We start from the raw sequence: 20,425 nt of genomic DNA on the forward strand, positions 1-20,425 counted from the left end.
CTTACAGGAAGTGTTAATTCATAAGACAATTTAAGACTCATATAGCCAACAAATACATTAGGATCTTGAGAATAGGGAGGATTACTATTATTCCTTTCAGGGAATCTCCTATCCACACAGGGGCCCTTTCCCCCAGTGGGATACCGCTTGCCCTGTCCCCAAGGGGGTTACAGCTTAGAAGGCTCATGGAAAGAGGGGATGAATACCCTGGATTTGTCACAGTGCCAAATTCAAAACAAGCTGATGTGCTATTACACTGAAGGCACTGTGAGAGCTGAATAGCGAGATGGGCAATCTATCCCTGGAAGTCACAGTGCCAGATGCAAAGTGAGTTGGGGAGTTCTTTTATCCTTGAAGGCGCACCGAGTTGTGGCAAAGTAAGCAAGGTGATATAACCCTAAACTGCACAGTGAGTTGGCCAATATATTCCTGGCACAATCTGAGGTGCAGAGAGCAAGGCATCTAGACATGAAGATACTGTGTGAGAGTTGCATAGCAAGTCAGGCACTATATCTCTGGACAGCAGTGAAGGTGGTATTGTGTGAGAAGTTGCTTATTTATGTACTTAATGTTTGCTTGTTAGGCACTTATAAAGCAAGTAGAATACTGTTTTAAAGCATCCACAGGTTGGGGGGGAACAAGGGGGTGAAATACATTACATAACAAAATAATTAATAAGAGCAGTGGAAGGAAAAGGATGAAGGACAAACTTACTATACCTGGTGAGCATTCGGAACGTCCAAGTGCAGCAAGGAAAAAGGCAGAGGGAGTAAGTGCTAGGGAGTCTGGGCTCATGGGTGAGCCACAGATGAAGTGCTTGGATTGTTGAGTGCTACACGGCCAAGGGCCATGTTAAGAGTGTGATCCTCTCATGGCGGATGGTGTGCCAACACAAGTGCTGAGGGAAGACAGAGCTGGGCTGATTGGGTGTGGGAGGTCAGGGACCAGAGGATGCCCAAGGGCCCCGGACACCAATCACAGCAACTGTGGGAGTAGCAGAGAAGAGAAGACGGATAGGAGGAGGTGAAGAGGAAGGTCTTGAGGAGCTTCAAGAATTTAAGAAAGTCCTGCGCAAGGCGCAGAGGCAGGGGGAGGCTGTTCCAAAGGAGGGAGCCAGCTGAGGAAAGCGATCAACCACCTACCCTCTGTTTAGCAAAATGCTTTACACACAAAGCGTTGGTGCCAGAGGAACGAAGTGGTCTAGAGGGAGAGTATTTAGTAAGATAAAGTTGAAGACAGTGTGGTCCGCAGGCCCAGACATCCTTGTGGATGATGCAGAGGGATTTGAATTTAATCTGTGCAGCAACCGGGAGCCAATGAAGACTTTTTAGGAAGGAGAGATGCGGTCCCTGGGCTTAAGGCCAAGGATAAGTCTCGCTGACCTATTCTGGATTAGCTAGAGGGGTCACAGAATCGAAGAAGGTACATTCAGGAGGAGGCTATTGCAATAATGAAGCCTAGCCTAGAGAGAACCAGGGCTCGAGTAACATTGAGCCTCTGGGGAAAAGTGAGAAAAGGGAGAATTCCTTTGAGAAGGAAGAGCTGAAAGTGGGACTTCTTGGCAATGTCCTGAGTGTGAGGGAAGAAGGAGAGAGGGGAGTCGAAGATGACTCAAGTTTTCTGGCTTCAGAAGGAGCAGGGGGAGAGCTCAAGGAAGAAGGACAGAGTGAAGGGCAGAAGGAGGAAGCAGGGGTCCTGATGGGAAGGATCTCTGTTTTACAGGTGTTGAGGCAAAGATTGTTGGATGTGCAACATGACTGCATGGCATAGGCAGTCAGGGATGATGGAGGGTGCAAGAGGGTCAGCATGAAGTTTGAAAAAGAGCTTTGTGTCGCCTGCGTAACACTGGAAGTTAGAGAAGGAGGAGATGAGGCATGCAAGCAGAGCAAGGTAGACGTTAAAGAGCCAAGGGGAGAGGGTAGAAACCTGTGGGACACCACAGATGGAGAAAGAAGTAGAAGACGAGAAGGTGCCCAAGATGACTTGGGAAGAGCAGTCAGTAAGTAAGGATGTCAGCCAGTCCAGTGCCTGTTCCGAGATAGCAAGGGTTTTGTGGAGCCTTTGTATGAGGATGGAATGGTTGACTTTGTCGAAGGCAGAGGAGAGATCAAGAAGGACGAGGACAGCTGGGGAGTTGGAGTCCAGAGATGCAAGCAATTCTTCGCAAGTGTTCAGAAGAGCAATTTCCGTGCCTCTGGATGCTCGGAATCCAGATTGATAGTTGTGGAGACCATCAACAAGTTCGGTGTGTGAGTTGAATTGGGGCAATGCCAACTTCTCCATCAGCTTCCCCAGGAAGAGGGTGATGGAAATAGGGCGGTAGTTGGCAGGGTAGGTAGGGTCTGCTGAAGGTTTTTTCAGAAGTGGGCGCACAAGGGAGTGCTTATGGGAGGATGGGAAAGATCCAGTGTCAAAAGAGTGATTGCAGAAATCAGCAAATGCAGAGGCAAGTGAGCCAATGTTATCCTTGATGGTTCTAGATGAGCAAGGGGAAACGTGTTTAGAAAAGACCTTCATGGAGCGGACAACTGTGGTAACATCTTCAGGTGTGACAGAAAGAAGGAGGAGGTTGAGGGGCCAAGGGAGGCAAGGGGGTGAGGGATGGGTTGGGTGGGCGGCTAGCAAGGGTGTTCAGGATGTCCTGAGTTTTGATAGGGAAGTGTGTGGCCAGTGTGTTGCAGGGGGCCTGGGAAGGAGAAGGGGAGAAGAAGACTGCGGAAGGGTTATCTAGTTCCCTGCAGATCTTGAAAAGTTCAGCCATGTTGTTGGATTCACCGGAAACCTGTGCCTGTATGTGGGCTCTTTTCTTGGTATGGATGGAGAGCTTACTAGTAAGCTAGCCGCTATATGTATGATGGCAAGAGAAATGTGGCCACTATATCCCTGAATGCCAAGAAAGAAATGTGCTGTGAGCTAGATCCTTGAGACAAAGAAGCAGAGAAGCATGCTTTCCACTATATCCCTCTGACAGATAAGGAAACGTGCAGGACAGTTTAACTCTGAAAGGGATGAGATATTGTGCGGGATCCCTGGGAGGAAGCAGATTTCCTGACACTAATAGGTTCCCTAATTCTGATGATCCTAGAACTACCAGAAGGAGCATGCTGGGCGCTAATGCCTGAGCTATTTAGGGATTTTACCAGGATTCTGTAAACCAGAGACGAAATGTTCTGCATACCGTAGGATCAGAACATTTATTCAGTGACGTATATGTTGATATGGGGTCATCTCAAGGTCCAAAAGAGAGTTTGTTACAATCCATCCTAACGATATTAATAAGGACATGTAAAACTAACGTCTTTGATCATATGTGTTTTGTTGGGAGCACAACCGGCAGTTATGCCTGTCAGTACATATGTATGAAGATGGGATGCAGATTCCTCCTGCTAACTGACCACAAACCCATAGTACGCATGCCCAGTCACAAGGTTACAAAGTTATCTAAGATAGGTAGAGAGGTTAAAAGGTTTCTGCTTGGAAAAATAGCCAAGCTGACTACATATCACATAAGCCCATCAAGGAACCAGTGCTTGCTACTTCCTTAAAAAGAGGGATGTGTAATATCATCCCGCGAATATATTGGCAGTGTTGAAGCAAACAAAATCAGCAAAAAGTACTGGATCGACACAATTTCCATGGATGATGTCAAAGTGAGAGTTTAACACTTGGGAGTATAAAGTTGGCAAGATGAAAGAGGCCTACCCCTAACGCTACATGACCTCTCAAAAAAACACTGTAGTGTGTCGATCAGCAAGTCTGATAGTACAGTGTCATTCAGAGATTCTTTATGGTTCAAGCCACTCAGAATGTGCTCCAAGGCTATTGCGACCAGAAAGAACAGTGTCAGCGCGTTTCAAATGATATGACATGATAAGTCATTTATAACGCACCTGTACACAAGTGTTTCTAGGCGTCACAAGACAAATGAGGGAGGACAGAAAGAGGACAAAACAACAATCCTACTAGGCCTTGTGTCATTCAGATTGCACAAGTGCAGGGCGAGGGAGGGGAAGAAGTGCCATGGGGGTGAGGGGGAGAGTGCAAAGTAACTAGTAAGAGCAGACAGAAAGTGCCTCATAAGTGCAAATAATCAGGGGTCTGTAGGGTTTCAGATACAGTCCTTTAAGTACTTGGGAGGCCCAGAGGCAGTGCAAGGGCAACCAGTCATGCAGGAGTCTGGTCCCGTAAGGTAAGTGGGTGGCCAGGCAACCAGTATGCGCAGCAGACAAGGACATCAGCAAGGGAGCGCGAAAGCTTAAGTGAAAATGAAGGTCTTGAGTTGCTTCCGGGAACATAAGGGTATGCTGTGATAAAATCGCATCAAAAATATCGCCTGTAAATGTTGACCCGTTAAAGGTGTACCCCATTACACCATTTAAGGGGAGCAGAGGTTGCAGGGGTGTTCCCCATCCCCTTCAATGGTATAATGGGTCCGGGGGTTGCGGGGTGGCCCCTGCATCCTTTACATGGTTTGCAGCGGCAAACAGCCTTTTGCCATGATATTTTGTGTCCACGGACATTTTTGCAGAGATCTTAACACATGGAACCAACCTAAGGTGATCCTGCTCAAGCTTGAGGGAGGCAGGGAGGCTGTTCCAGAGGGAGGCCCCAGCCGAGGATAGAGATCTTCCTCCCACTCTTCGTTTGGAGAAGCATGTGACCCTAAGAGAGATGGAGGTGGACGAGCGGAGGGATCGAGAAGGAAGATGCTTAGGAAGAGAGAGTTGCCTATCTGCTGCTTTGAAAGTATGTTTTTTGTGATAACGTATTTCACGCTATTGCCCAACTGTGTTGATCGCTTTATGCCGAACTTTCTATCATTAGCTTGACTTTGCACTATATTGTTTTCTACCCTCTTGCAATTGATTGATTGTTGTAGCACACCATACCATGGGGCGAGGCTTTCCAGATTGTGCACCCAAACTTATGTCACTCTTTACTTATGTGTAACTGCATGTTTGATGTAGCACCCCATACCATGAGGTGAGGCTTCCCAAATTGTGCACATAAACTTATGTCGCTCTTTACCTATCTGTAACATGCATGCTTGATGTAGCACACCATACCATGAGGCAAGGCTTTCCAAATTGTGCACCAAAACATTTGTTGCTCCTTTACCTTTCTGCAACTGCATGTTTGATGTAGCCCCATATCATGAGACGAGGCTTTCCAAAGGGCACATCCAAACCCTTTTGACCTCTATCTTTTTTGTTATTTAAATGGTATGTAACTAATGCCTGTAAGCTATGGTAGAAACTATTCTAACTATATAACTATGTAAGCTTCCAATGTAACCACCCTTTAACCCAAGCGCCTAGATGCCTCTGGGTTAGGTGCGCTATACAAATGCCAAAATAAATAAATAAGAGTTGGATGTAGTGTGGTGCCCAGCCTCAGAAAGCCTTGTGGACGATGCAGAGGGTCTTGAACTTGATCCTCGCATCCACAGGGAGCCAGCGGAGAGATTTCAAGGCAGGAGAGATATGATAACTGGGCTAGAGGCCAAGGGCAAGTCTCGCAGTCCTGTTCTGGATAAGTTGTAAAGGGCGGAGAGTAGAGGCAGGCAGATTTAGAAAGAGGCTATTGCAGTAGTCCAGCTTAGAGGTGACCAGGGCTCTGGAGACAGTGAGCTTCTGCGGGAAAGTACGAAAATGAAGAATACCTCTGAGGAGGTGCAGCTGATAGTGTGACTTCTTAGAGACGTTAGAGATTACTTTAAAGATAATTAACTTTGTGAAGTAAACTCTCACTGGAATTTCATTACTTGTGTTGTTCTGAAATGAGGCATGCAGTATATTTCCACAGAGTCAAAGAAGCAAGATGTGGTGCACCCAAATGTGTATGGTGGGGTAGGCAAAGTTGCTGGGTACCACCATGTGGTGTGTGATGATTGGTCCAGGGATACGCAGCACACTCTTTAAGGAAAATGATTCAATGATTGTATATTCACTCTTGAAAACAAGTCTACAACCCCAGACTCACTGGCAGAATATTGCGCTCGTCGTCGAAATAGTGTCCATCCCAAATCTCAACATCGATGCTTCCAAATGTGTTGAAAAATGTCAGCGTCTTTTTCTTCACCCCCTCAGTGATAACTTCTATCAGCGGTCGGGAGATGACTGCTTGCAAAAAATCCTGCAAGACAAAGATGATATTTTAGTGCCCTTATGCTTTGGCTATGGGTAAAAGGGGCACACTGACAGATCTCTCTTCGGTTTTAATTCCTTGTCATTCAGTTATCAGAGTCTAAAGCATCTCTTAATTTGAAGCAATGTTATGAAATCCCCCTTATTTCTCAGAACCTACTTGAACCACAAAAATTGATAGTACATTCTTTCTGTATTACAATGATTTTATTTCGATTGCGTTCTTTGCCCAGCTGAGTGTTGGTGACACTAGGCAGTTTTCAACCACCCAGGGAGCAGCAATTCTAAAAGAACTGTGAAGCAGATAATGATCCAGAGAGATGGTGAAAAACAAGCTTTGTGCCAGAATTTCATTTCTGTTCCAGACACCAAAAGGAACCATAAAACTCCACAACTTTACAGTATTTTGATATCAATATGGCTATGTACATAAGGTTGTTGCTGTGTCAGTCCAGCATTTATTTTATTTAGAATTTTAATAAAGTGTGGACTCCGCACCAAGGTACACAAGAGTGATAAAACATCGGTGGGTGTTAATGGATGCCTTATAGCTGTATGTTTTATACCTTTACGGCACCATTTGCTGTACTTTGTTATTAAAACATTTTGAATAAAGAATAAAAATGTATTAAAAAACAAAATTTCAGAAAATAAGCCTGAAAACAAAAATAAAAGCTAATCCAAATCAGTCTACTTCTTACAATTACCAACATAAAATAGAGTATACACACAATGAACCAATCAAAGATGAAGGTCAAAAGGCATGAATCAGAAGCTTGAGATCAAAATCACGCTATGTAGGGTTTTGCAGAAGGCCAGGAAAGACATGTAAATTATTCCAACAAGGCATGGTTGCTCTTTGTGACAATTTATCAATAATTCCCTCAGACCAAGAAAGTAGTTTACGGTTATTTATTTAATCTTGTACACAAGGGTGGAGCACTAGGTCCACTGGTGGTTCTCTAGGCCTGTCTCTAGTCCTTAGGGTCTCCCACATGTCTGTGCCAGGGTCTCCCTTATCAAAGGCTGGATGTTCACTGGTTGGCCCTCTACAGACAAGATTGCCTTACTGTCCGATCTTTGCCTACCCGTGTGAATGCACAAAGGCAATGGCCCTCTCACTCCCACCGGTGATTGCTAAGTGAGACAACAGGGATGGTCCTACACGAGGTGACAACAGTATTTTCTTCTCAAGCCTGTCCTACCTCCATCTGCTTCTCTGGTCTTCACACACTCTTCCTCTCATTCCTTCTCTCATTCCAATGTTCTCTTGCTTCTCCTCATCACAGAGGTGCTCAATAATCCACAGACAAAGGCAGTAGATTGAAAGTATTTCATTAAGTTGTCTGGGAAGACTGAGAGGGTTAAAACTAAGGGGTATATGTGCTTTCATCGCCGGTAATTTCACCGCCTGGCATTTAAACATGGAAAGAATTATGAAAATGGTCATCCCCCCAAACCCCTCCTCCCCCACCAATTCTACCTATTCCCTACCCCCAACCCCTTATCTGCCCCTTCCCACCCCCTAAAAATTTCGATTACCATTTTTGTCATTCTTTCCATGTTTAAATGCCAGGCGTTGAAATTACTGGCAATTAAAGGACGTCATACAAGAATTAAGGGGGTCTCTACGACTCTCCCGATCTCCCCATGGGCTCCCTCCATTCTAGCCTAGGCGTCCCTAACCCCCAGAATTTTCCCGACATACTCTAAATCAAGGTAACCCCTACCATCTAAGTGGTTCTAATATCGACAAGGAAACCGAAAGTATGTGGCCTTTTCTATCGCTCTTCCTCTAGGGCTTTCCAGGAAATACATCTGGTCTGTTGGACTGCCCCGTGTTACCAAGAGTTTTCTTTCAGTTTCTCCCCTTTTCACTCTCTCCCTCCCTCTACCTCAGCCTCTATTTCTATCGCCATGCTCCTCCCTCCATGATCTTCCTTGGCTTTCTCTCTAGCACTATGCTTTGTTGTTCTTCTCACTTCTCTCTGTGCCCCTCTCTGATCAGCTTCTCTCTCTTTCATCTCCCCTCCCTTCCGTCATGTCATACTACCAACACCTCTCTCCTCTTCTTCCTCTCTCTCTCTCTCTCCCTCTTTCTCTCTACCCGCCTTTGCTCCCCTCCAAATGTCTTCTCTCTCTCTACATTCCCCTTCTCTTCTCCTCTCTCCCGTTATCTGCTTTCCATCCCTATCCATGCCTAACTGTTGTAATTTTACCACACTCTCTCAGCCTATCTATTCCAACCATCTCCCCTCATTTTCTTCACTCCGTTCTGTGAATAACCTGCAGATCCCTCACTAAATCTCTGCCTAAAATCTCCTGCCAGGTGGCCTGGGGAGGAAAGATGCTTCCTGATCTCACCCCTTGGGGTGGTGTACTGCAGGAGGATCACCTGGGTGAAGACAGCACCCAGGGTAAAGAGGAGATTCAGTGGGATTTGACAGTTTTTTTCCTCTCAAAGGGATACTCTTACTACTATGCCAGAAGAGGTTATTGCTTATTGTCATTTTCTTTTTCTATATAACTTTTTATTAGCATTTTCACAAATGTTGCCAAGCAGTGTAACCCCTTTCCCTCTCCCCCGTGAGTCCGATCATCGATGGAGATTCTTCTTTTTTAAGTTCATTGAGTCATGGCGTCTTGTTAACAGTTACCCTGGTTTTAGGTTTAGTCGACCAGACCGAGCAGTTTCATCCTCCTCGGGCACCATGTTTTTGTTATTTAGTGTGAGGGACAGTTTTGTGTATGCTAGGAGTAATCCCCTTAGCTAGTAGACTAGGTAGGGCACTCCCCGATAGAGTAGGTTTAGTGAGGATTTTTGCACTTTTTATCATTAATAAAATGTTTAATTCTGAGAAATACACAAGCAGTTGTCTGTCTCGCATTACTCACCCCTCACAGTACTCACCCCTATTCCCTCTATTACCTTACACTCTATCCACACCTCATACGGTAACCTATCACTCTCTCAAATTCCCTCTATACTTCTCCCCCTCTCTATCTTTCTTTGTCTATTTCTCACTCACCTTTTGCACCCCTTCACACTACACTGAATACAACTGGTAGCACTCACTCTCTCACAAATAAAACCTCCCTTTCGATCTCTCTCTCTATACTTCAACAGCCTCTACTACCTCCTTCTCCACCTGGTACACTCTCCTCGCTGGTCTCTTGGTCCACCTGCTCTGCTCCTGACTGCAATCAAATACCTTCCGATCTCCTCTCTGATGGCTGGACTTTTATAGCCCAATCTTCTCTTTTCCAACACTCTTCCTGGATCCAATTGGTTCCTTTGGTCAATGCCGTTGAGCAATGTCTGGCTATTCTTTCCCCAGGGGCTGGCTGTTACACAGGTGCAAAAAATCCTCTTAGCCGCCTTTGCAATCTCCATTGGCAAGGAAGCAGCCAGCTTTCGCCTAAGGTCCGTCTATTGTTGATAGGTTGGGAGATGGGTGTCACATCTCTGTTTGGCAAGACAAATCCCAGACCATTCCATCTCTGTCCTCAGTTTCATCCCACTGGTTCAAGTCCAGGTTTTCTTGGATGCGCCCAAATGCTTTGAGAGTTACTGTCCTGAAAAAGAGAAAAACAGAAAAATAAGGAAGAGAGAAAAATAACTCGAGCAAGAAGAGAGGTTGGCAGGCTTTGTGGAAGGGACAGTGATTTCAGCAGTCATGCACTATGCAGACTCAGCAAGAGCAAGGACTTGGGACCCTCGACTTACTAAAACAACAGGGTTGGCCAGCAACTGTCTTTTGTTGCTAGCTCACGGACTCCACTTCAAACGCGGCCCCTGAGACTGTGGATTCCCGATACTCACGGTAAAACAGCAAGCCGAATAATGTATGCGCTTAGATACACACGAACTTGGGACCATAGTCAGCAAATGCATAGAGGAGTCTACTGCTATATGTGCCTGATCCATGTGGTATCGGACCGTCATACGCGGAAGCGCAGAGGCAGTGCTCGAGCGATTGAGCAGTCTCATGAGTTGCACAATTATATACATATTCAGGGAGCACATTGGGGTGCCACTTTCAGACAGCATGCATCTATTGTGTGTGGGAAAAGGAAGCAGCGACCATCAACCGCATGGCTGGACTCATAATCATTAAAACAAACCAGGACTAGTGAATGCCAGTATGGCAGCAAACACACGTAAAGGGCAGATACCCCTTAGCCATATAGAAGGCATATGGGGGCAAGGGTGTCCACTGACCCTAACAATTCTGAATCCTGATGGCTAGTTTTCCATCTTCTTTTCCCCACAGGGGACCCAGCCACCTTCAGGATTTCCCAGAAACCACAAAGACCGACATATGAAACAACACACACCCTGACAAGAACGAAGCAAGCCGGGGGTTAAGATAAAAACAACAGAGAGTCCGTGTACATATAGGACTATTGATTTAATAGACAATGTTCCAAAGTGGGTTCCGGGGGGCTTGGGGAGGATTGGGAGAGATCCAGAGTCCATGGACAGAGTATTATGCAGAATGAAAGGGAATAATCCCAGAAACAAATCACCACAAGCTTATGCAAGAATGCATTTTTTTTTTAAAAGTAATACAACCCTCTTGGACCAAAAAAAGCCAATATACTGTTTCATATTATCCTTAGGTATGTGTGGTGACCATCGTCCCATCACATGGGAATGACGATCACAAGTGACGTTGGAAAGTCACAGTCCTGATGAAGATGACGAACGAGAGAGCGACTCATTGAAACCGGTCGACCAACCAAGATGAACGATATCCCTGAAAAGCTACGTGATACGCAACGAAAAAACTGATTCTCATTGGAGTGGAGAATTTTTCTCTCTCCTGTTCCTGAATTTACTGCCTAGTTTACGACTACTTCCTGAGCTAGTGCTCAGAAGATTACAAGCAAATCAGTTCTTATGATATAACTAACTGATCAAAAAATTTTATAGCTATGTTTATCATTATTTTTTTTATTCGTAATTTTAGATAAACTAGACTCACCACGATACCCACCAACAGATCTATTGAGATACCGTCTACACACTTCCTAGAAGGTCAATAAATTAAACACAGGATCCATACCCCGAAGAAATAGCTCCTCTATGAAATGTTTTGGGATACAAATAGATGTGGTTGAGCAATTTTAAAACTTTGTGCACAAAGGTCTGTGTGCCTTTCAATAAGCAATACACATTGTAGATATAGGGACAGCCTCCTTTTCTTTCCCTGTTAGATAGGCGTTCCACCACCTCGTACCTAGGGACTGGCACCCCACACGTAAGGAAAGGGTGTTCACAATAACTATCAGTCTCAGAGGGCCACTCGGTGGGGGTCTCTTGTTAAGCGATCTGTGTGCCCTCTCAACCGTAAATCCTTGGGACAACGTACCCGGGCCTACCTCCTGCAGCAGCATATTTTCCACTGTCTCTGTGGGATCCCTCCCTTCTTCTCCCTCGGGGAGTCCAAGTATTCTTATATTATTCCTGCAGGCTCTCCCGCATCTTATGCACAGTGTTCTAGGGGTTTCACCTTGTCCCTCAATTCTTCCATTTGGGTCATAGTGCTAGCTATGGCCTTAGTATTGTCTTGTATTATTGTTCTGCTGTGGTCAGGTGGTCTCGCATCCTGTCGCATCCCCGATTACTGAATCTATTTTATACTCCAGCGCCGTCTTTAGAGCTGCTATAGTCGCCAAGATTGGCCCCTCCACTTGCGCGGTCAACTGTTGTGTTGGGGCTGACCCTGATTGTTCCCCCTGCTTGTCCACGTTGGTGTTCCCGTTTTGATCATAGGCTTCCATGGCAGTTTGCTTGCCTTTTCTTTTTTTGCCTTTGTCTACCATCTATATACTGTGTGCTTGCGCCGTTTCTTTGCCTCTATGATGTGTCACTTTATTGCTTAGGATGCGTTCTGCCTATGCCCTTCCAACTCCCTGTGAGCGTTTTGTTGCTGCCCTTTCCTCTGGGCAATGGGCGCCAGCATCCCCTGCTCCCCTCTAGCTGTTGGTGCACAGTATGCCGTCCTTGCAGTCTTCCCGGGTACATGGGCTGGTGGCGCACTTCAGGGTCTCTTAGCTTCTTGTCTCTGCCTCCAGGCTCCCTTTGCCAGCTTCAGTGGGCTGTAGATTACTGGCTGAGGGCTTGTCAGTCATGTGGTTGGGGGGGCACTTTAGCTGTGTGTGCGGGGTGGGAGAGCGATTTCCTGTCTGTCTTGAGTGTCCTCCCCCCCGTGTGCACTATATGCATTATTCCTTCCAAGTACCAGGGGGGGAGGGCTTCCACCACTCCTGCTCCTCACCTGTGGTCCAGGCTGCAACTCTCCCCGTCTGCTTCTTTTTTACAGTCTCCAGGGGTCCAGGTACCCTCGGTCTCCTTCCCTTGCTGCAGTATTTCCCTTTGCTTTCTCAAGCTGGATCCCACCTGTGTTCCTCCAACTTCCTGCATGGGGTTTGCTGTTGTCCTTCTCCTGGGCTGTAGGCACCGGCACCCTCTGCTCCCCTCTAGGCATCTGTCCACGGTATGCCGCCTATGATTGGGCTAGTGGCGCTAGTGGCTCACTTACGGGTCTTCTATAGGCTCCTTGCCTCTGCCTCCAGGCACCTATCATCAGCTGCTATGGGTTATAGTTTACAAGCTACAGGCCTTTCAGGCATGCATATGGGGCCAAATTGTGTCTGCAGGGTGGGAAAGCAGTTTCCTTTCTGCCTTATGCGTTTTTTCCCCATGTGGGCAATGTGTTCGTTCTTCCCGTCACCCAGGGGGGAGCTCCCACCACTCTTGCTCCTCACCTGAGGTCCGGGTTGTAGCTTCACCCTTCTGCTCTTAGTTAACGCTCCCCAGAGGGTCCAGGAGCCTTGCAGTCTCTGATTCCCTCCTCAGCTTCTGCTGTGCTGCCTTCTCTCGCTGGAATGCATAGTTTCGCTGGATCCGCACCTTGCTTGCTCGCGAAGCTCCACCCGATCGGCTACCAGTCTTCTGCAGCGGCTGACTGTGGGTGCCAGACCTTCCACGCCTCCTCGCCTTTTCTGTCAGTGTATGGGCAGCTTTTCAGGTGCATGCGTCACCTGCGTCATTTCTTCCGCCTCCAACATCACTCTCTCCTTCTTCCCTCAAGCCGCCGGAGCCATGTTGGATTCTCAGCGTCTCAGGGTTGCGTAGCTCTTCTTCCTTGTTCTGGACCTCTCGGGCAGCAAAACTCACCTTGGCAGCTCCCGTAGTGCTCCAATCCTTGGTGTCACTTTAAATGCTGTATGTTGTCGGGTGAAAAGCTAATCGATGTGCGGATCGCGCAGGAGCTCCTAGAAGGCTCTTGCTCACAGCATGACTGCTGGCCACCGGCTCCTAAACGCATTCATGGGGATTGTTCCTGGCTCTCCATTTCTAACATGCAGCGCCCTGCTGTTTCTAGCTCTGCCTCTGCAATTCCATTCTCCACTTGTATTGGGTTTGGGATCCCTTGAGCAAATGTTGGTTCTCTCCTTTGGCTGCCTAACGGGTGGGGGAAGTCCACAAACATCACAGTAACCATATCTCTCTCTGGTCTGGGACAGGTTTTGGACATTGGACCCTAGTACTTGTAATCTTTTCCCATTCGAGGTTTCTAAGAAAAAGAAGAGGCAGCTAAGAGTAGTTCACACTTCTTACTGCCTGGAGGCTTCTAGTAATGAAGATCAGGCAAATCACACTAACAGGCTTTTACAAGGTCAGGCAATTGAGTTTGAGTTTAACTCACTCCACCTGCAGTCTGATAAGAATAGAAAAGAGTTTAAAAGGGGGAGCCCAGAAGCATACCAATAGAGCAGCAGAAAGTAGAGAGGAGAGAATCTGCCGTGCTGGGGACCAGGAAGCCGAGACGCTGGCAACGATCCCGGGAGACCTGCCAAAGGGATTGGGCAGGACTGGGAACCCTTGTATAGGAAGGCGGGCAGCAGGATTGGTCACTTCTTGTCTGCAGCATGACATGACCTATGTTGGGTCACAAAATTTGACACGAACAGAGATTCAATCATATTGTTGCTCTATGCCTAATATGCTCAGTTATATGTCAAACAATATTTGGTTTGTATTTAAGTACCATGTATTAGCACTGAAGTGAAAAATGTTGTTTCGGTTCACATGCTATACATCATTGTATCACAATTGTATGTTTTGTCTTGAATATACAAACATCTAAAAGAAAAATAAGTGCCAAAAATTGCTAAAAAGAAAATAGCAGTGTGATAAAACTGCCATAAAATAATGAAAAAAGCAGTTTGCCAATGTATTAGTATTTGCAAACAGAAATAAAACTGATTAGGCCAATTTTAGAAGGTCGATTTGAACAAACTTTGTTGTAAGGTACTTTATCACCTGTATGACAGTTTGAACCCAGTACCAGCCTTTCGAAGGGTTTGCAGGGCTGATTTATTCCAGCCATCCGCGTAAAGAATTGCTCCATAAATAAATAATTGTATGTCAAACTAGCAAGTGCCAGGACTTCCTGTGTTTCTTATCCTTGTATAGCACAGCACAGAAGCTCGGGTGTGTGCGTGACGACGTGCCCCATGAACTGGCGGTTTGATTTCCCGTTCGGGAGAGCCGCCGAGAGGAGCTGCCAAGAGCTCTAAGTGTCAGAAGACACTGGGGAGACCGGAGCGCTCTGAGGGCCCAAAATTAAGTAACAGTCCACGAACGTAAGTGAACGCTGCATTTAATGAATGTCGAACTGAAAGAAAATTGTTATTTGAATGAGCACAGAAAAATGCTGCATTTATTGAATACCAAACTGAAAGAAAGGTGCTATTTGAATGAGCACAAGTCAATACTGCATATATTAAATACTGAACTGAAAGAAAGCTTCCATGTGACCAAACTACAATTTGCTGAATGGTAAATGAACACTTCAAGTCAAATAGACATATCAAATAGCACACGGCCAGTAAAACACAATATAAACCGAACTAAAGATCTATGATGAAACTGAAGAGTTCTTTTGAGCATCACTAAGCAAGAGCTTTGGGAAGATATATGGTTGCGCTACCTGTGATGGGTGGACCGTGCAGTCTGACAACTGCGGCTAGACCAGAACGTCGCCTAATATGAATGTTACAACCATTAAGCATAAAGTTGACTTGGGAGGATAGCTCAGGGGAAACGTGCTCGCCTTGTAACCAAGACGACGTGGAGCAACCCAGGTCCGATCCCCGAGTGTGCTGCTTAGAAACTTCTGGGTATTAAGCCTGTTATAAATAACCAATTAAAATTACAATTCCAAGTCAAAGACAAAATATAGGGTTTCTGGTTGTCAATTTCAAACAGCTTTTATTCGACCGATTAGTCATTTACCATAAAAACACACATTGGGAGCATGAGTATAACAAAAAAACAAACATATACACAACGTAATTCATTAAGATCAATACATGAATAGCAAGTATAAAACATTTTAGCCCGCTGATATATTCTAGAACATATACACAGTACAATCCGGGCAGGCAGTGTCTCGGGTTAATACATTTTCACCAGTGTTAAGAGTCTCATAGGATACTTGCGAGATAAGAGGCAACTTTGGTATCATATTGCCGGATTTCCATTTCTTATCCTTTTCGCCATAACACTCCAGGGCCTGTGCTAGATCCCTTGCTACACAGTAAACCATTTTCATTCCATCACAGGTTTTAAAAAGCTTAAGTACAAGACTTGTGCGTCGTATGCCATACGTATTGCAAATTGTTTTTAAAAACGTACAGCGTGCTACCCAGTAATCCTTGCAGAAAAAAATGAAATGGAATCAGGTTTCTCTAGCAGAACCACAGACTGGACATATGTCTGTTTCATCAGTGGACCCCATTTTTTGTTCGGTATGCAAGGTTCAATAGAGAGAATCTGAACATAAGATAGAGGCAGCGTGCCAATGAGGGCCTGGCATGATCAATATATTTTTTAACCCCATAGATGGTTTATGGGACAAATAAAGGGTACTTGAGGTAAAACTCATGCAGTCATTGATTATCTCAGCCTCAATCATTCTGCGAGAGATGTTTTTTGCTGTGGATGTCGCCCTGGGTGATTCCCTCAGGGTTCTGCCATAGATCTCCCAACTCCATTCTCGCCAGCATGTTTTTAACATGCATAAACCATGGTTTGCTATTTGCTATATTCATGTCAAGTTCGAGCTCAAAGATCTCCAACGTAGTTGTAAGGCCCCTAACAGATGTTGACAAGAGAACGGCGTCATCTGCAAAAAGAAGGATTGGGCATGCCTCTTGGCCTAATTTCAGACAGTCTTGGCAATTCAACTTGACGTGCCAGACCACCTCATCAATATAAATTAAAAAGAGGAGGGGGGCTAGGATATATCCTTGCCTCACACCTCTAGATACCTTAAATGGGCATGTAAATTCCCCCATTCCCCACCTTACTGGGGCTGTATTATTGGAATAGAGTTGGATAATTATTTTTAATAGTCCAGCAGGTACCCCACTTTTTTCTAATATTGACCACAATAGTGCCCTAGACACACTATCAAAGGCGGTCCTAAGATCGGCGAAGACCGAGTATACCTTCATCTTTTTTAGGATTGCATATTTCTGGGTAATTAGGTGGACACGAAAAACCTGTTCTAGGGTGCAGATGGTGTATCACCTGGGTCCTCGGAGACCCACTGTTGCAAGTGTACATATATGGCTTTTACAAGGAATTTCCCCACTCAATCAAGTAGGGAAATTGTCCTGTAGTTAGCTAGGTCTTCCTCCCTCCCTTCTTGTAAATCGGGATGATTGCTGCTTTTTGCCAGGAGGGAGGGACCCTGTTCAATTTGAGGGTAGTATTGAAAATGAGCCACAATGTAGGCACCCATACCAGTAATTTGTCTGTGATCAGGTCAATGGGCATTAAATCAGGACACAGAGCCTTCCCCCACTTCTGGGAAGATATTGCGCTACATATCTCCCATAGCTCAAGTTGTAATGGTTCAATGATGTTCCTAGCATACTGGGTTTGTTGAGGGACGCGGGTTACCTGTTTGTGTGGCGGACCCCTCATTCCATACAGCTCTTGAAAATGGTTTTTCCAGGAACTGGGGGTTATCTCTGTCAACACTCCCCTTTCATGCCCTGGTGAATTCCCACACACTATCCGCCAAAATGTGCGGGAATCTCCAGATTGGGAGGCTTCCTGCATTTTGGCCCATTCTTCCTGTAGATGGACCTTTTTTTTACTTTGACCAATTTTTTATATTTTGCCCTACGAGCTCTCAGCTGAGTTTTGAGTGGGCGTTGGTGCTTTCTTTTTAGACAGTTCAGTATATTGGATTTAGCTAGTCTATAGTCCTCATCAAACCATGGATGGAGTTCGATTGCACAATGTCTAATTCTTTTACTAGGTTTGGTGACGTAGGGTTGGATAATCTGGTTAATGTTATTATAAATTGCGATCCGCAGGTGCCAACAATGAAAGATGTACTAGTTGGGGCATGATGGCATCATAAATATATGGCTTTACAGAATCCAGGTCGAGATCTGCCCCTTTTATGCACTGTTTGGATTGTCCCTGGATGTGGACCTGGTTTGGGGTACTATAATAATCTTTCTTGTGGCCTCCCATATTAGCTAGTTTCAGGGAGAGCGGCTTATGAAACCTCCCATATGTACTAAAGGCTTCAAAGTCTTTTATTTTGCCCCATAATCTCATAAAAAATATGTAATCAATGTGGGAGGTGGCATTCGGGCCATCAAAGGTCAGTTTTGGCGGCTGATCATTTCATGCCTGAAGCCCCAGGCCTAAAAGCATAGCAGCATTACTAAGAGCCATAGGGTGAGCTCTAACCCTCGTGGGGGGCCCAAGGGCGGTATGTCCCATGCCTCATCCAGATCATCCCAAGTCCCCTCAAGGTCTACGAGGGGTTCTATTTGGAGGTTTAGATCACCTACGAGTATTATCTGGTGGTCTAATTTGTCCTGGCACAAACTTGACTCCAAAAGGTCCACCCCTAGTTCAATAGTCTTATCAGAGTCCTTATTGGTGGCCCGGTTGTACACATTACAGGAGGATATTGGTGGGAAGCCCGAAGAGCTCAATACCAAGTACTGTATGTCGCAGGAACCAGATTCTATATTAATAATTTGGTAATCAAGAGCTGTGCTAATCCAGAGGGCAAGAACGCCAAAGGGCCTGCCTTTGGGCCCCTTAATAGCTTTATAGCACCCGAAAAATACCTCCTAACCCTGGAATGTGGTGAACTCCAAATCCTACGTTTCCTGGAAGCAGATAATATTGTGTCCCAAACAAAGTCACACCAGTCAATATCTACCAGGTATTTCCTGAGACCAGCTATGTTCTTGGGGATCAAACTGATTTCTCTCTCACTGGTCTGATCTATTTATGTGGGGACTGCTTTGTGTCAATCTATCGCTTTGAGGTCCATACTGACCCCACTGTGGAGTATATTCATCTTCCTTGTATTCGTGGAGTACATTGGGGTGGGTTGGCAGGTAATGGACTGACGGTTAACAAATCGATCCTCGTCCATCTGACTAAACCGATGGCCTAATTGATATTCTTCAGCCCATGGGTGGATATGTTCTAGCTTCTAAGGATAACAGACCATTCACCAACCATTTGTTTTTTAGGAAAACCACAATCTTGTCATCGCCATCATTGGGGGAACACTGCCTTACACACTTATGATATGATATGGCATTTATAACGCACCTATACACAAGCCGCCACTTCGTTATGTCACTTTGTATGACTGTTTTGCAGCTTCTTGCTGATCTAAAATAATGGGTCACCTTGTTAATCAGAGCTTTCTTGTGATTCATAGGACCTTGCTTCATTTTCCCATTGTTATGCAAAGTAATTGATGGGCACATCTGGTGGTGCCTTGAGCCATGTAACTTTGATGGGTTCAGGAATGATCCCCCACCTTGATTAAAGCAGTACTCCTCCCCCCTGACTTAAGTCCCAGTGGACTGGTGTTGGGTTCTGAGATCCAGGGGGTGTGCCTGTGGGGCATTTCTGGTTATGGGACAGTGTGAAGCCCAACCCAGAGTCCATGGTCCATCCCCTCATCTCCCTTGACCCTTGTGGCATGCCACAGGCCACATTCAAGGGGCCATTAGGGAAACGGGACCCATTCACCCGTACCCTTTGGACGGTCAACCTCCCCCTATGAGAACTATACTCTCCCTTATTATGATTAACAGTAGTAGAGCTGTGAACTGTTTGGCAAATACTTGACAGTGACATTTTTGGAGTTTGGTCAAGTAAAGGACTCCTATTTTCTAAAGGTCATTTTGGGCGGGTAATGGCAGCCTTTCTTTGATATATAATATATCAACTGCAAGCACTTTAAACTGTTCCTTGTAGAATTTTTCAAGATTAAAATACCCATGTTTGACATGGTCGCAGGCTTCCCCTAGGCGGGCCACCAGGCTATCTTCCCACCCTGTATCCAAGAGGTTATGGGGGAAGGATTCCCTCTGTTCACACCCTGCATCTTACTCTGAACACCTTTGTGGGTTTTATCAACAACACCAGGGGCTATGTTATTCTTCCCTTTCGTGGGTTGCTCAATTTCCAAAACCTGGAATCGATTTGAGGTGGTGTCATGATTCCTGCCCCTCATGTCCCCAGCCCTCCAAGATGTCACAATAACCTACATGGCCCTCAAGGGCCTCTCCATCCCTCCATCCCTCCAAAGACCCACTTGGAGTCAGACTTGGCGCTTGTGGCACCAGACTCACTCACTCCCATAGGATAACATTGGGGATTGGACTTGTAGTGCATTGATGGGGACAAGATGGATGCCCCCACATATTTCGGTTCCAAGAACTGCATGTGCAGCCTACTCTTTTGGGTGTGGTTCAGCCCAGAGACACCTGGGTTACCCAGAGACTATTTAAGCCACGCCAAGGCTGAGAAGCATGCTTTTTGTTTTCTGCACCTGCAGCATGACACTCACTGTGTTCGGATCGGTCTCCAGTTGGCCTGCATCTTTCTTCTGCACTCCGCTCCTGCAAGAACAAGGACACTGTTAGGAACAGCCTTACCTTGCGGCGCTTCTGCCCATCATTCATCGCTCCTTCTGTTCCTCGGGCATCTTCGGCGGTGTCATTCCTATCCCTGCACGCCGCTTCCTAAGGAAAAGGGAAAAGAACAGAAAAAAGGTATTAGTAAGCATTCAGCAAATCTTCGCTTATTTTTAAAGACTGTACAAGCTTCAAACGCTTACCTGAATCCCAGCCGCTCTGGGGGAACTCTGTCTCCGGAACTTCTCATCCATCTGCAAGAGGGAAAAGACACTCCAGGTTAG

At 45.8% G+C, this 20,425-nt stretch overlaps 1 protein-coding gene across 1 annotated transcript in view; it reads right to left on the reverse strand.

The window, feature by feature from the left end:
• Positions 1 to 20,425, reverse strand: part of LOC138488252 (uncharacterized) — a 2,582,589-nt gene that overhangs the window by 270,562 nt on the left and 2,291,602 nt on the right. The window contains exon 28 of the mRNA XM_069615092.1: positions 5,983 to 6,135. Within this exon, the coding sequence (XP_069471193.1) occupies positions 5,983 to 6,135 (153 nt within the window). The remainder of the gene's footprint in view (positions 1 to 5,982; positions 6,136 to 20,425) is intronic.

Source organism: Ambystoma mexicanum, chromosome 9 (assembly GCF_040938575.1).
Source record: "Ambystoma mexicanum isolate Mex_15411 chromosome 9, UKY_AmexF1_1, whole genome shotgun sequence".
Lineage (NCBI taxonomy): Eukaryota > Metazoa > Chordata > Amphibia > Caudata > Ambystomatidae > Ambystoma > Ambystoma mexicanum.